The sequence below is a fragment of the Durio zibethinus genome, chromosome 3 (genome assembly GCF_047325235.1).
Source record: "Durio zibethinus cultivar Kanyao isolate XHJ-2024 chromosome 3, ASM4732523v1, whole genome shotgun sequence".
NCBI classification, from domain to species: Eukaryota; Viridiplantae; Streptophyta; class Magnoliopsida; order Malvales; family Malvaceae; genus Durio; species Durio zibethinus.
The window spans coordinates 36,407,757-36,422,146 of NC_143164.1; the positions used below are offsets into that span (position 1 = coordinate 36,407,757).

Below are 14,390 nucleotides of genomic sequence, written 5' to 3' on the forward strand. Positions count from 1 at the left end.
TATCGCTTAAGTTAACATCTGTTGCAGAGAATTTTAAGTTATCACCCTCGCATTATCTATTATGGAGCAGCTTCTATTTTTTTTTTTTAATTCCCGACTTCTTCATCCAACTTGGAGCAACTTCTTCGTTACTTCAAAGTGTCACCACTTCAGCTATTCACATGCAACAATTTGTTATGGCTCATGCTGAATTTTATTCTTCTTTCATGGGGTTTGGTTTACTTTAATATATCTTGGTGCAGCTTGACAGATTTCAATCCGTGGAACACTTAATCATACATAGCAGCAGCTAATTTCATCTTTAAAACCATAAATCACCTTAATTTCATCTTCATAAACAACTAATGTAGCTTGCTTGCACATGACGCTAGATGGCTCCAGCAACATTTACCTTTACTATCTACATGTATGGTACAGAAGCTCGTATGGTAAAGGTATAGATATGTGTCACATTTAAATTTCAAGAGAGACTCGACACTTGATCCTTGCTTACTTCGGAAATGTTTATCAACAATTCTCGAACACGATTTGCAAGACCTGATGTTTCCTGGTCTAACTTCAGGGGACGCCTGTGCAAACTCTGTAAAACATCCAACAGGTCATATTTATCCCCACAAAGGTTACTCCAGTTTTGCATGACAAGTAAACAAGCAAGTGAAGCATACCTCAGAAGTCCACAAGCAATCCCATGTTTTACGAGGGATTATGTGAATATGAGTCTGAAATTCGATATCATAAACAAACCACTTAAAATTACCGTCTCACTCAATATAGATATTTAAAACTAATCTGCAATGACAGTTCTATCTGTTTAGATTCGGTCCAGCACACACATCTTGGAAAGTAGAGAAACATCATACCGCCTACTCCTAGATGCAAACATTCACGAGAAGGAAAAAAGCAAGGAAAACAAAGAACTGGCAACTTACATGAAATATAACTTGACCTGCAGCTGCACCATTGTTAACCAACAGGTTGAATGAATCTACACAATTTGAAGTTCCAAGTTAATTTATATGAAAGAATTTATGGCATTTATATCAACTATAACAAGTATAATACATGTCATCCACACATTTCATAAGAGAGATTTAACGAAACCAGCAAGTTAGTTGTCCTCAAAGTAACAGAAATTGTAGTGAAGCTGCATATATCATGTGCATCATCTACCTTTCAGAAAACTATTCGAAATGACAGAGTAAAGATGTAGTTTTTAAATTACTATAATAAAGTTTGTATCAAAGTTTTCAGTAGAGAATGCTTCCGAGAAGTGAAAATGGAGCTTTAAAGAGGGCAAAAATATCATAAAATAATTCAATTAATCAAATCTAATTACATTGGATCAAGACTTTCTTGAACAAAGTAATGCCTGTCAGAGTTCTTTTCTAGATTGAAAAAAGTTGCATCTCCCAGTTATTAACAGAAAACAGCTGCCACATAGTGGAAAACCAACACTAATGAGATACCTATATGCAGATAGGTACTGATCATAGTGGTGAAATTTATATATTGTGATCATTCATATTTCCAAATTAATTTTTCAAAGAATAAATGATGATCGGCAAACAAATATAGATCAGTTGTTTCTTTTAGAGGCTTCAGCTAGTGTCAATCTTCTAAAACAATAATATATGATCTCCAGCTTTGAGTTATGGGTTTAATAATTGCATTTCCCAAGGCCACAAATCTTCAAGCTAGATTGATGGCAAATTTATCACATCAAGATAATGTAGTATAATAACTTCAAAGAAAGTGAGATGTACATATTACAACTGCAACAAAGACACTTCAGCACATACCAGAACCAGTAGCTTTCATGATTGCATTGCCAATAAAAGGAACTTTTGAACACATTGCAGCTACAACCTGAATGCTCCTCAAAATACACATAAAAAGAGACTTTAAAATTTATTTCTTCTAGCAAAATTCTCAAACAATCTCAATTTTGCAAAGCATGATACTTAGTTCATAATATTTATATAAATGGAAGTATGTTTAAAAACATACATTCACGGCACATAAATACATGCATGATAAACACTTCTATTGCATAGACCAAGCACAAAAGCCAAACTAATAGTTTTTGATCTTAGCATTTATAAGTCTATGCAGCTTGGCTTAATTTGGAGGCTATTTGTAACAACTAACAACTAATGGAACCACTTTACAAGAAAAAGGAGCAAAATCCATGTTGAAGTTAAACGTAGGACATTATGTGATTGTTTAATCCTATCAACAATTTTCTTTAACCTGCATGCACATGTTGATACTTTCATCTACTCAACGGTAAGTATAGAAAAATTATCCTATCAAATACCAAATCAAAATGTTCAGTAAGAGTCAACAGTGCTCAAAACTGCTTGAACAACAGGTGTAATTCATGATGAAATAACAAACAAACAACAGTATCAAACTTACAGATGGTGGAGTTGTGTCCAAGGAAGAAAAATGAGACTTTGGGATAATAAGTGAGTGCCTAAGAAACAACAAAAAAAAGTAACATACAATGAATAGTCCAACAGATTAGTTCTACATAAAAACTCACAAATATCCTCATGGAAGTGATAATATATCTATACTAAAAATTGATGATTATAACCTTCATGCGAACAGACCTTAGACTTACAAGCTAAGACCAACATGGGAACCTCACAAAATCAACTAGCTGCAGCAGGGCAGCCCAACCACACATCTGTTGCAAATGTGCCCCAAATCCCAATCTATCTGTAAACGATGGCCTAAACACTAATTTTCTTTTCCGGGTTTCATTTTCCGTTCAAATGTGAAGCTTTTAGAAAGTGAAAACCTCATCCACCTTTCTCCCAACTACAAATGCGCTATTTTTTTTTTTTTTTTGAGTTTAAGATAGTAAATAATCAGATATTATTGCAATTATTATAGGAAAGATGATACCTTACCCACGACTCAAAGGACTGGTATCCAATATACACAAAGACATATCATCTTCATACAGCTGCTAAATAAAAAAAAATTTAAAATCAAATTAGAGAATTAAACTGGAAATAATTAAATCGAGGAAAAAACGGAGAAGAGAGTTAAAAGCTTTTAACTTAAGAGCGGGGGATTCACTGCGAATAATTTGACAGAAAACACAGTCGTTTCGGAAAGATTCGTGGCTGGAATCAAGTACTGACCGCCTCTCGGACGCGCAACCGGAAGCAGAAAGGGTTGAGGAGCGGACGGGGAAGTAGCCGGAACGGGAGAGGCAAAGATGAGAAGAGAGAATAGCGAGCCTCCGAACCTCCATTGGAAAAGTTGGCTATGGCATTATCTTTTGTTTCGTTTTATAGTACAGGGTCAGAAGTGTGTTTCCAGGAGAGTCTGAAACAGGGCAGGACAAAGAGACAAGAGCAGAGAGTAAGAGGAAAAGGGGGTGGAATATCGAGGTCGCAGGTGGTCGTTGGGCTGTGGCTTATCCGCATACCAGCCACGTGAGATTTTGTGTCTGTTGTTTTTTACCAACGATTTTTCTACTTTCTTATTAAATTAAAAAAAAAAAAACTCCAATCTCATAAAATTAAAAAACAAATAAGTTCATAATTTTAGTAAAATCGAAAACGGTTGCACTTGCTGTTCACATGAACATAAAATACTTACAAACGTATTATCTCACACAAAACCAGATCATTACAAACCAACATCTTTGTTTCGTTATAATCTTTGTACTTAGGTTTGATTATTATCTTCTAAGAACAGATTATGATTCTATTTAAATATGATTACTCGTTTATTTGTATCATTTACATAATTTTTTATGTAATATTTTTTTTGAAATTATACTCAATCAAATATTATATTTAATATTTAAAGTTATCATTTCTACCTTTATAAACAATGACAATGAGTGTATTAAAAGAAGTAATGAACAAAAGCTCAACCCACATCGACAAACCTTATCAAGCAATTCATTCATTAAGAACTAAATCATTTTGTAAAGGATGCAAAGCAGCAAGGAATTTTCTTCTATTAAGAACATAGGCCAGTCCACCTATCGTCACACCTCCTTCAGAGAAATAGGCACCATAACTGGTACGGTGTTACATTAGCTCATAAATGCAGCAGCCAGTGGCATATATCTTTCATTATTAAAAACATGCTCAAAGAAGAAAACCCTCAAAACATCATCAGAATCATGCAGACTTTAAATTAGACGAAGGGTTTAGTACCAATCACCAAAAAAACAATTGAGCCAAAGTCTAAAACTTCCTACACGATAAAATATTATACCAAAAAGCAAAACCAACGTTCAAGGACTGATCTTCACTCATCCTCCTGGCTGCGCAACCTAGCCAATTTGTTGGTCACAACAACATCCAACTGTGCAGCTCGCTCGACAAGTTCCTTCCTCTTCTTTGTTGAAACATCATGGGCTATCTCAGCACAGTATGTCCTGAGAATGCATCAACAATCAGCAACATGCACGGAAATGCTGATCAACAAAATGAGGAAAAACAGGTAAACATATATTATACCTGTTGTGCATCATGAGAAGCTCCAGTTCCTGAACATTATGCACAACAAATTTCTTAAAACCGTTGGGAAGATAATGGCGGGTCTTCTTGTCTGAGCCATAACCAATATTGGGCATCAGAGTGCATCCCTTGAACTTCCTCCTAACACGGGAGTCAATACCCTTAGGCCTTCGCCAGTTTGTCTGACAATATGCAAACAGCCTGTTACATTATTGCAGGAGAGACAATGTGCATGTATGTGTGTATGACCTAGATGAGACATCAACTAGACAAGATGCATCAATGTTTGTCATAACATAGTTCAAGACCACAGGACATATAAGCAAAAGCATGACAATAATATAAAAGCACGAAAGAAGTAAAGAGCTTAGTTTCAGCACTGCACTGAAACAAAAAGCACAATCATGTTTCCTTGACACAACTGAAGAATTAGAGAAAGGAAACAATTCAGGAGCTCAGATAGATATCCAGACTAAATGTAAGGTTCCATAAGCATCTACTTAAAAAAAAAAAAAATTTATTACTTGTGTACGCTTCACCTAGTAATTCTGGGTAGGCTGTACTTTTTTGTTCACAAAGATAATAAACTAAGATCAAGAACTTCCAGAGGGCATAAATAGTGGATGGTGAATGGAGCACCTCTTCCACTGGGAAAAATGGTACAAATGGAAAGTTGCTCAAACTTCAGGTTACTCCGAGACACATTCCTAGTTAACTAGAAAATATTACGAGGCTATGTTCATAGGTTGTGAAAAAGTACATCAAGAAGATGGATGACACAGCTTCTATACAAAAATATTCCATTTCCAACACCAATATAATGAGAAACAAATCTTTTTTATTCAACAATTGCACTATCCAATTCGCATCCACACCTAGAGGAACCAGAGCTAATCTTCAAGATTTGAACAGTGAAAAGTTATCATTCGATAAACACTCCAAGAAGGATACAAGACTCTTAAACCACCTCAAGCATAAGACATTATATCAAAAAGTATACTAATTCCATAAATATTCTCTCATTAAAGCGCATGTGAATTAACTGAATCCAAGCCAATTCAACAGAACAGGCCATCTCAAAGATTGCAAGTCAAGTGCCATTCCAATTATCCATCAACTTAAAAAATTCTTACCATGTACTCCTTTTGAGGCAAACAGAAAAGATTCAAACAACTGTAAATTAGAAGGTTATTTCCCAAGTTACCAACATCATCAAATAGAAAAGCCCTATAGAGAACTCTTAGGCTTCCATCGGTCCAAATCCAAACCATAACAGCAGAAAAACGAAAATCAAGTAGTCCACTAGCATCCCCAGTAACAACTTCTATCATTCCAACACAAATACTTCATCGCTATCTCTCAAATAAAAAATTAAGATAACACATCCTGAATTGGTCATAGTTGCTCTTTCTAACCTCAATTCGTTGGAAAAGTTTAAAAAAAGAAAACCCAACTCTACAGCTATGGGAATCTTAATAGGTAGAAGATTTTAAGACCATGGTGAATTGAACTAAGTAAAACCAATTAAGATTTTTAAGTACAAGACAACGCTAATAAGAAAGAGAAGATGTTTTTTTTCTGGAACCTTGACGGAGATCTTGCGGTCACTTTGGGGCCTCTTGAACTTCTTGACACGCTTCTTCACAATCTTCTTGGACAGCAAAGGAACTGCCATTGTTTCTAATAACAAATTTTACCAAACAAACACCAACATGTAAGAGAAACCAGTTTAAGATTCGGACAAGAAGTGAACTCCAATATAAAAAAAAAAATCAAAACTGGGTAAAGAGAAAAGAAGTTACCTGATGGAAACGCCGCAAGGCAAAACCCTGGCCTGGAGTGAAAAGTGAAGAAAAAGATATAAAAGATAAAGGGGCTAGGGTTTTTAAGCGGAATTGTGGTATATATACGGGAGAGGAGTGATCTGGTGTTCGGGTTTCAGAGTATAGCTTATTGTTCTCATTTCTGAGTGAAGCCCAATATGTTACGGGTTTCATGGAAGCCTGTTCGGCTGCCGATATTGGGCCTCCTCGTTCTAAGCGAGAGAAATATTTATTGATTGGATCGGATTTAAGTAGAATTTATATTTGATATTAATAATATATATTTAATTCGATAAAATATTTTAGATCTTAAAAGTTTTTTAAATTTGATTTAAATTAAAAAAATAAAATTTATGTTCATAAATTAAATATAATTTATATAATAAAAAAATTTTAAAATAAAATATCAAAAATAAAAATTTACGTATATATATTTATATAATTATAATATTTTAATTATATATGATTTATTCGGTTTGAGTGAGGTCGGGTTTTAATTTTTTTATCTAAGGTCCAACTCAAAGCCCATTTAACAAGTTTTAATATCTTACCCAAGCTCTTTTAAAATTTTGGACGAAATTTTTAAATTTAAATAGATAATCCAACTATTGACGTCTACTCAACCAACATATCATCTTCTTTTTATATAATTCTTTAATGAATATTTACCATCTCATCCTTAAAAAAGTTCATTTTGCATCTCATATAATTTCATTTATGTTGTTATAACATATTACAGTGTTAAATGTGAATATAAAATTAAGTTTTAAAATGATTTTTTTGTTATTTTATTTAAAAATTAACCTAATAACTTCATGTAAATAGTAATCTTATGAAAAACAAACTAAAAAATTGTTGTACATTAAGGGTGTTAACGATCAGGTCTGTAACATTCTGATTACATGTCATTGGAATTTATATGTATTTATCTAATTAATCGTGTCGAGATATGAAAAAGAGAATCATGGATTTTTCTACTTGCTAAAAGTCCATGCATGGATTTTTCTACTCAGAGTCTCCTGATAGAATGAGAAGCATGAGTACTGCACTGTCTTTATGCTCCACGTCCATGGGGTACTTCATTAGCTCGGTGCTGGTATTTGTTTGTGTCGAGTTTCAAATTAAGAGTTAAAATCCTAAAATCATAAAAAAAAAAAAAAGAAAAGAGAAAGAGAACAGTTAAAAATAAAGGCAAGGAGCATTCTCTATATTTACATTCCGATATTTAAATTAGAAATCAGTTATAGCAAGTTGGAAGGAGAATAAAATAGAGAGAAAGTATAAGAAAACAAGAATATTAAATAGTATTTGAATAATCCTATTTACAAATAAAAGATGAGAAGTCTGTAAGATAAATTAGTATGTGATCAAACTGAAGTAGTATCGTATATGTCAGATTAGTTCAAAAATAAAAAATATTTCTAATTGTCTGCTGACAATTCTTAATGAAAAAAAAATATCATTTATCATTTGGATCCAAAAATAACCTTGACAGTAAACATAAGCAACTTAGGGAGTGGACATTCTGAGCTTCCTCAATCTGTTGAACTACATTTTCTGGGCTAGAAGGTACATAGTTATTTGAGTGATATTTGCAATTTTAGTTTATTATCTTCCCTCCTGCTTTTAAGAACAATAAAGAGTTAGGTATGCCGTAAATTATCATTAAAAAATTTTCACTAATTTTGGACCCTTTTCCTTGTTGTTGATGTCATACCTAAATTATCATAAAAAATTTCATTAATTTTGGACCAGTTTCCTTGTTGTTGATGTAGTTTTTGGTTGGGTGAGAGAGAAGTGTCCTGGAGGCTAGTTTGGCCGATGAGTAATGAAGTGTTTGATCGATTTGTTGAGCATTAAATCCAGATAACGGTCAAAATTGTTGCTGATACGGCCATCAATGGCACTGAAGTTACAACACGTGATCATCTAGACATAACATTTGTGAATATAAATAGAAAAACCTTAAAATTCTACACATATTTTACCAAAAAAAGAAAAAAACAACATTATATATTTTTGGACTTGAGTATTACTTGAACCCTAAACTCGACCCTCCATTTCACCTACAATGCCACCAACTCCTCTCTTTCCATCGCCTTCTCGGCGGCTCCGTCCAACGCCAACGGTTGGATCGCTTGGGCCATCAACCCGACAGCTACAGGCATGGCGGTTTCCCGAGCCCTACTTGCCTTCAAAAACAAAGGCTCCTTGGTTGTTAAAACCTATAACATAAGATCCTACAGCTCTATTATTGAAGGGAAGCAATCTTTCGAGGTTTGGGACCTCGAAGCCGAGGCTGGCGACGACGGGACGATGGTTATCTACGGTTCCTTGAAAGTTCCGTCCAGTGCAGAGAAGCTGAACCTGGTTTGGCAAGTAGGGCCGGGGGTTACTAATGGTCACCCGATGAAGCATGAGTTTGCTAAAGCCAATCCGGCTTCTATGGGAGACTTGATGTTGGTGGAGAAAGTGAGTTCGGGTGCCTCATCCCCTGTACCAGCTCCACGAGTTGCTAACAATGATTCCGGAGATGGGTCGAGGGTTAGGGAAATAAATGCTGGATTTTGGATCTTGGGTTTGGTTTCCTCGACAGTTTTGATGTGATTTAAAGGAGCACCAGGCGTATCATAATTCGATTTTAATCGAATTAATCAATTAAATTGATTTAATCTGATTGAATGATTTGTTATTAAATTAATTTAATTGATTAACAAAAATAATGTTTAAAAAATTTTAGTTTTCGATTAATTAATTTATAAATTGAATTAATTAATATTTTAATTGGAGTATAATAAAATTCAAATATAAAATAAAAAAATGAAATCTATCATTTTATTTTATAAATTATTAGAGTTTTTAATATAATATATTGATATTTGAATATTTTATTGAATAATTTTATTTAATTTGTTTAAAATATGAAAAATTATAAATCTAATTTAATTTTAATGTATTTATTATTTGATTAATTAAAAAATTAATTGAACTAATTAAATTTAATTCAATTAATTAATTTTTAAACTTAATTATTCAATTCAATTAACGAAAATAAAATAATATAATTCGATTTTGAATAATTTGATTAAAAATTAATCGAATCGATCGAATGAACATCTTTAAAGAATACAATAATAAAAAGCAACATATAATTGTATTATTACAAAATATATATATATTTTAGCAGAAATTATTTTTTGCTTTCGTCTTCTTTTTGTTGTTATTAGTATTAATTTCAAGTATGAACAAAAATGAAAAATCGGGATTAAGTAGTTTTATGATTAGACTTATAAAAATTTAATCATAAAATATAATTATGAGGCAATAAGAAAATTTTTCACATTGACAAAGAACCCTTAATCCATAACTTAAAGAGGCATGATTGACATTAAGCATGTAACCCGATAATCAAATCCAATTTTTCTTGGAAAAGAAAGTGTGCATCATCCCAAGACTTATTACGTTTAATTATAGTTTAATTAGCAAAATCAATTATTAAATTGTTTTCATTATAGTACAATTTAGTCATATAAATAGTTAGTAAATTTTCAATATTTTATTTATAAGATTTAAATTTGATTTTTATTATTAATAATCTTCTTTAATAAATTATCTGTAAATTAAATATAAATTTTTAATAAAACCTACCACATAACTTGACTTTAAAACTAAATAATGTCCCATATTTAAACTTTCCCTTAAAAAAAAAAAAAACAGTACAAACAATTAGCTCTGATGGTTCTATCTAATTATCAAAGCAGATCAGAATCAGATATTCCTAATCCACAAATCACAAAAATATAAAATTCTCTATAAAGTTTGTGAATTTTTTAATATAAATGATTTAATTAAAATTTTAATAAAAATTTAAATTGATATATTGATAGAGTTAAATAAAAATGTCAATAATAAATTATTAAAATAACATTTATAATTCAAATTTGATTAATATTTATTTAATGATAAAAATTTTATAAAAAATTTTATTAAAAATAAATATCCAAAAAATATATCAAATTTAATTAAAAAATTTTTAAATTTTACATACTTGATTTATATAATAAAATTTTTTAATTTTCATTTAATTATTTTTAATATAAAATTTTACCTTAACTCCATTATTTAATTCGTTCCCGTTAAAGCTTGCCTGATAAATTAAATTGATTCTTTTCAGAAGTTTCTTCTACATTTAGCGCGTGACAACCACGAGCTCTCCGAAAGAAAACAACACGTGTCAACCCATCATTAGTCAAGTCCTTTCTCGCTTCTATTTATTCCGCCAACTTTCGCCCTTCTCACTAGCCGTTATCATTCTGTTTCTGTTTCGTCTGAAAAAAAAAAAAAGGAAAATGGCTCAGTCGTCGTCGGCTTTTCTTTTTTTCGCCGTTTGGGCACTGCTAATGTCACCGGCGGTTTCCCTAACCTGCTCCTCTCAGAAGTTCACCAACAACCAAGTTTACTTCGACTGTCTCGACCTCCCTTCTCTTTCCTCTTACCTTCACTTCTCTTATGATTCTTCAAACACCACTCTCTCCATCGCCTTTATCGCTACTCCGTACAAATCCGGCGGCTGGATCGCCTGGGCCATAAACCCAAAGGCCACCGGCATGGCAGGATCTCAAGCCCTCGTCGCCTACAAAAACTCCACCACTGGCGTCGCTGTCGTGCATATCTACGACGTCATCTCTTACGGTTCAATTGTGCCGAAAGATTTGTCATTCAAGGTTTGGGATAAAACGGCGGAGAGTAGAACCGACGGAAGTTTGGCAATTTATGCTAAAATCAAAGTTCCAGTGGATTTAGCGTCGAAAGGGACGATTAATCAAGTTTGGCAAAAAGGTCCCGGCGTCAGGGAAGATGGCAGCTTGGTAAAACATGACTTTGCTGCTGCTAATTTGCAGTCTAAAGGAACCCTAAATTTGAACAGTGGACATAGTAGTAGTTCTGGAGGAGACATCACGGCTAAGAAGAAAAATGTGAGCTTTCCTTTTAATAAATTATTGAATTTCTTTTCTTTTTTAGATTTTTTTTTACAGAGAAAATGTTTGTTCCTTAGAATTGTTGACTGGGGGGTTGATTGTTAAAATTAGAAAAAAAAATCAACAAAAAAATCAAATTCTTGTATACTAGATAGACTTGGGTTTTTGGTGAATTTGTTAAATGTAACAAAAATTTGTTGATGACAGATTCATGGAATACTAAATGCTGTGAGTTGGGGAATTTTGTTTCCGCTTGGAGCAATGATTGCCCGGTACCTAAGAACCTTTGAGTCTGCAGATCCAGCTTGGTTTTATCTTCATATGTTCTGTCAAATATCAGCTTATGCTATAGGAGTTGCTGGCTGGGGAACTGGTATTAAGCTCGGAAGTGAATCCTCCGGGATTACATATTCCGGTCACAGAAATATTGGAATTTCTCTTTTTGTTCTTGCTACTGTGCAGGTACGTGTTGAATTGCTGTCTTTTGGTGTGCAGCAAATGGAATTTTTGCATCAATTGTTTGGGTGATTTTTAGTTTCCAAAGACTTAATCAACTCGTTTTCCTAATGCTTAAAGTTTGAGATATTGTTGCGAGTTCGAATATGTTGAAAGCCGCAGGAAGATGATTTTTCATGAATTCATTAAATTTGTCGTAGATAACCCTGCTTGAATTGGCCCGGAGAGGGATGTAATGGCCAACAACCTAGAACCATTGACGCTTAAAAAAAAGTTTGAGATATAGTTGATGACAAGTTGCAAGGATCAGTGAGTTTTGGACTTGTAGCATTGTGTGAATTGAAGTTTTTGCTGTGATAGATCTTTTGTCTGTTTTGTGCTGTGACACTGAACTTGGAATTTATTGTTTGTCTTTGTAGATTTTTGCCTTGTTTTTAAGGCCCAAGAAGGATCACAAGTACCGATTCTACTGGAACATTTACCACCACAGTTTGGGATACACGATACTTGTCCTTGGCATCGTCAATGTGTTCAAGGGTTTCAATATCTTGAAGCCTGAGCATAAGTGGAAATCGGCTTATGTGATTGTGATTATTGCCTTGGGCGGGATTTCCTTGCTGTTGGAAGCGATTACTTGGGTTATAGTTGTGAAGAGAAAGTCTGGGAAGTCCACCAAACCCTATGATGGATACAACAATGGTCATGGTAGACAGCAGCCTCTTGCCATGTGATCAACTGATTCTTTCAGTTCCTCTGCCCAACCTGACTTTGTAACGTCCTCATCCTCTCATGTTTGAGACGTTATGAGGTCTCTCTATTACGAACCACTTACATATATTTTTTCCTCTCTTGTATATTGGCTTGATTCCAAATGCTGTTATTATCATTTGGTGTATGCGTATAGTAGTATATTTCTGAGTATTTCAGCTATCTTTTTCTGTCTTTGCGAATAGAATTGAGGATGAAACTTTCTGGTTTGAATATGTACTGAACATGATTCTTTTTTCTTGTCACCCTCCTTTATCAGGATTCCATTTTTTGGCAAACAATTACTTACTCTCCCAAGCTAGATTTGCATCTGCATTTTCAGGCATCACCATTTTTTTGTTGCCTGGGGAAAATATACAGCGGTGGTTGATGAGGTTATGGCTTGAACTCAATATTCTCTGCTTGAAACGCCATTTTCAACCTCTTTTATAACCTCTTATGGCAAATGTTGTAGTTTCCTGTCAGCATTATTCGGATCTGATGCTACAGAGAGCTGCCTTCCATCTTTTTTCTTGATCATTTATTGGCATTCCGGCTTGTGCAAATGACAACTAACACAACCAAACTATTTTATCTTCCTAAGAAATTTGAAGTAAAAGGAGAATGGTAATCTGTCATTCTGACATGTAAACATTAGTTCAATTCTACCTCTAACAACCCAAAGAACGAAGGGACAATGTCTAGGGAACCAAACATTCGGGTGAAAATGACATTCAAAATGAGACAACTCTTGATGAATCATTAATCATCAAACCTACTTTAGTGCTTGCTTTGCTTTTGCTCCATTTACGTGTCAATTTATTGATACGAGGAATGGTTGAAGTGTCATATATTTGATGTAATTTGTTAACTTCTGCAGTCTTAGGAAAGTTCTTGAAGTCCTGCGAAAGGGACCAAGTGTCCAAACTTGGATTGGATGTAAATTTTGAGTTGATTCAAACATATTTGTTAATGTTAAATTTAATGAATTTATAAAAAATTACTTTTTATAATTTTTTTTAACAAATTCGAATCCAAATAGTAAAAAAAAAAAGCACACTCTGAATGTCACCTTTGCCCAGCAATTATATTCACCAAACCTTATTTTGATCGAGAGCTTGTTTTGACTTCATTAAGTGCCCTTAAGACAGGGGTCCCCTCCCAGTCCATATAATTATGTAACTCTCCTCGGTTCACCATTGTTTTTGTTCATTTCTTTCCTATGGGCAGCTTTCTTTATGAGATTCCCATGTGATTAACAGGTTTCTCCTCATTAATTGGAAGAAAAATGCCCCTTAGTTCCGGCAGGCAGCAGTTAGATTGTCCTCTCACAACCATAATGTGCTTTATCATTGACAACTGAAAGCAGGGTGAAAAGAAATCTCAACAAGAAAATGACCCATTCAACCTTAATAATAGAAGATACCTGACAATTTCAAATATAATATAGTGATATGATATAAAAATGACATGAAAAAAATTATATATGTATTTTAAAAAAAAGTATTTCGTATTTATTCGTGTTGACACAAATATCGATATGATATAATTTGTATCGTATATATGTGGATTCATCTAAACATGAGACACGATATGAATAACATATTTAATTTAATTTTGTTATACGAGTATACATTTTATTATGTTTAACATGTTGAATACATTTCTTATATTTATTTGAATTTAATATAAACATATAAAGATTATTTTAATCTTTAATATTTTAATTATGATAATTAATTATTTAATATTATATAAAAACTATTTTAAATATTTAATTATAATACTCATTTAATAATTATTATAAAATTATTTTTTATATTAATAATATCAATACAATATTAATATTAATATTAGTCCTATACATTATTATTTTATTTTTTAATCTTTAA

At 33.0% G+C, this 14,390-nt stretch overlaps 3 protein-coding genes and 1 pseudogene across 3 annotated transcripts; 2 read left to right on the top strand and 2 right to left on the bottom strand.

Moving 5' to 3' along the window:
* Positions 1-293: 293 nt before the first annotated feature.
* On the bottom strand, positions 294-4,003 carry LOC111283635 (adenylylsulfatase HINT3-like). The gene is made up of 7 exons (XM_089758736.1): positions 3,065-4,003; positions 2,919-2,974; positions 2,419-2,476; positions 1,800-1,866; positions 930-985; positions 666-719; positions 294-580 (listed from the first exon to the last, which is right to left on the bottom strand). The coding sequence occupies exons 1-7, from the start codon at positions 3,266-3,268 to the stop codon at positions 461-463; spliced, it is 615 nt and encodes a 204-aa protein (XP_089614862.1). The 5' UTR covers positions 3,269-4,003; the 3' UTR covers positions 294-460.
* Positions 4,004-4,142: 139 nt separating this feature from the next.
* Positions 4,143-6,371, bottom strand: LOC111283634 (large ribosomal subunit protein eL32z). The gene is made up of 4 exons (XM_022872201.2): positions 6,296-6,371; positions 6,079-6,173; positions 4,494-4,675; positions 4,143-4,411 (listed from the first exon to the last, which is right to left on the bottom strand). Exons 2-4 carry the CDS (start codon positions 6,166-6,168, stop codon positions 4,282-4,284), a joined length of 402 nt encoding a protein of 133 aa, XP_022727936.2. The 5' UTR covers positions 6,169-6,173; positions 6,296-6,371; the 3' UTR covers positions 4,143-4,281.
* Positions 6,372-7,307: 936 nt separating this feature from the next.
* Positions 7,308-8,923, top strand: LOC111283581 (auxin-induced in root cultures protein 12 pseudogene; annotated as a pseudogene).
* A 1,687-nt stretch (positions 8,924-10,610) lies between these two features.
* On the top strand, positions 10,611-12,764 carry LOC111283627 (cytochrome b561 and DOMON domain-containing protein At3g25290-like). Its single transcript, XM_022872195.2, has 3 exons — positions 10,611-11,292; positions 11,503-11,757; positions 12,171-12,764. The coding sequence occupies exons 1-3, from the start codon at positions 10,666-10,668 to the stop codon at positions 12,480-12,482; spliced, it is 1,194 nt and encodes a 397-aa protein (XP_022727930.2). The 5' UTR covers positions 10,611-10,665; the 3' UTR covers positions 12,483-12,764.
* Positions 12,765-14,390: the final 1,626 nt, after the last annotated feature.

Excerpts from the sequence above, each read along its gene's own strand:
- LOC111283635 (XM_089758736.1), bottom strand. The coding sequence starts at position 3,268 with ATGGAGGTTCGGAGGCTCGCTATTCTCTCTTCTCATCTTTGCCTCTCC. Across the intron at positions 2,477-2,918 it reads ACCAGTCCTTTGAGTCGTGG|GCACTCACTTATTATCCCAA; the intron begins GTAAGGTATCAT and ends GTTGTTTCTTAG. Across the intron at positions 581-665 it reads ATTGCTTGTGGACTTCTGAG|AGTTTGCACAGGCGTCCCCT; the intron begins GTATGCTTCACT and ends GATGTTTTACAG.
- LOC111283627 (XM_022872195.2), top strand. The coding sequence starts at position 10,666 with ATGGCTCAGTCGTCGTCGGCTTTTCTTTTTTTCGCCGTTTGGGCACTG. Across the intron at positions 11,293-11,502 it reads TCACGGCTAAGAAGAAAAAT|ATTCATGGAATACTAAATGC; the intron begins GTGAGCTTTCCT and ends TGTTGATGACAG. Across the intron at positions 11,758-12,170 it reads TTGTTCTTGCTACTGTGCAG|ATTTTTGCCTTGTTTTTAAG; the intron begins GTACGTGTTGAA and ends TTGTCTTTGTAG.
- LOC111283634 (XM_022872201.2), bottom strand. The coding sequence starts at position 6,168 with ATGGCAGTTCCTTTGCTGTCCAAGAAGATTGTGAAGAAGCGTGTCAAG. Across the intron at positions 4,676-6,078 it reads ACCGCAAGATCTCCGTCAAG|ACAAACTGGCGAAGGCCTAA; the intron begins GTTCCAGAAAAA and ends GCATATTGTCAG. Across the intron at positions 4,412-4,493 it reads CTTCTCATGATGCACAACAG|GACATACTGTGCTGAGATAG; the intron begins GTATAATATATG and ends ATGCATTCTCAG.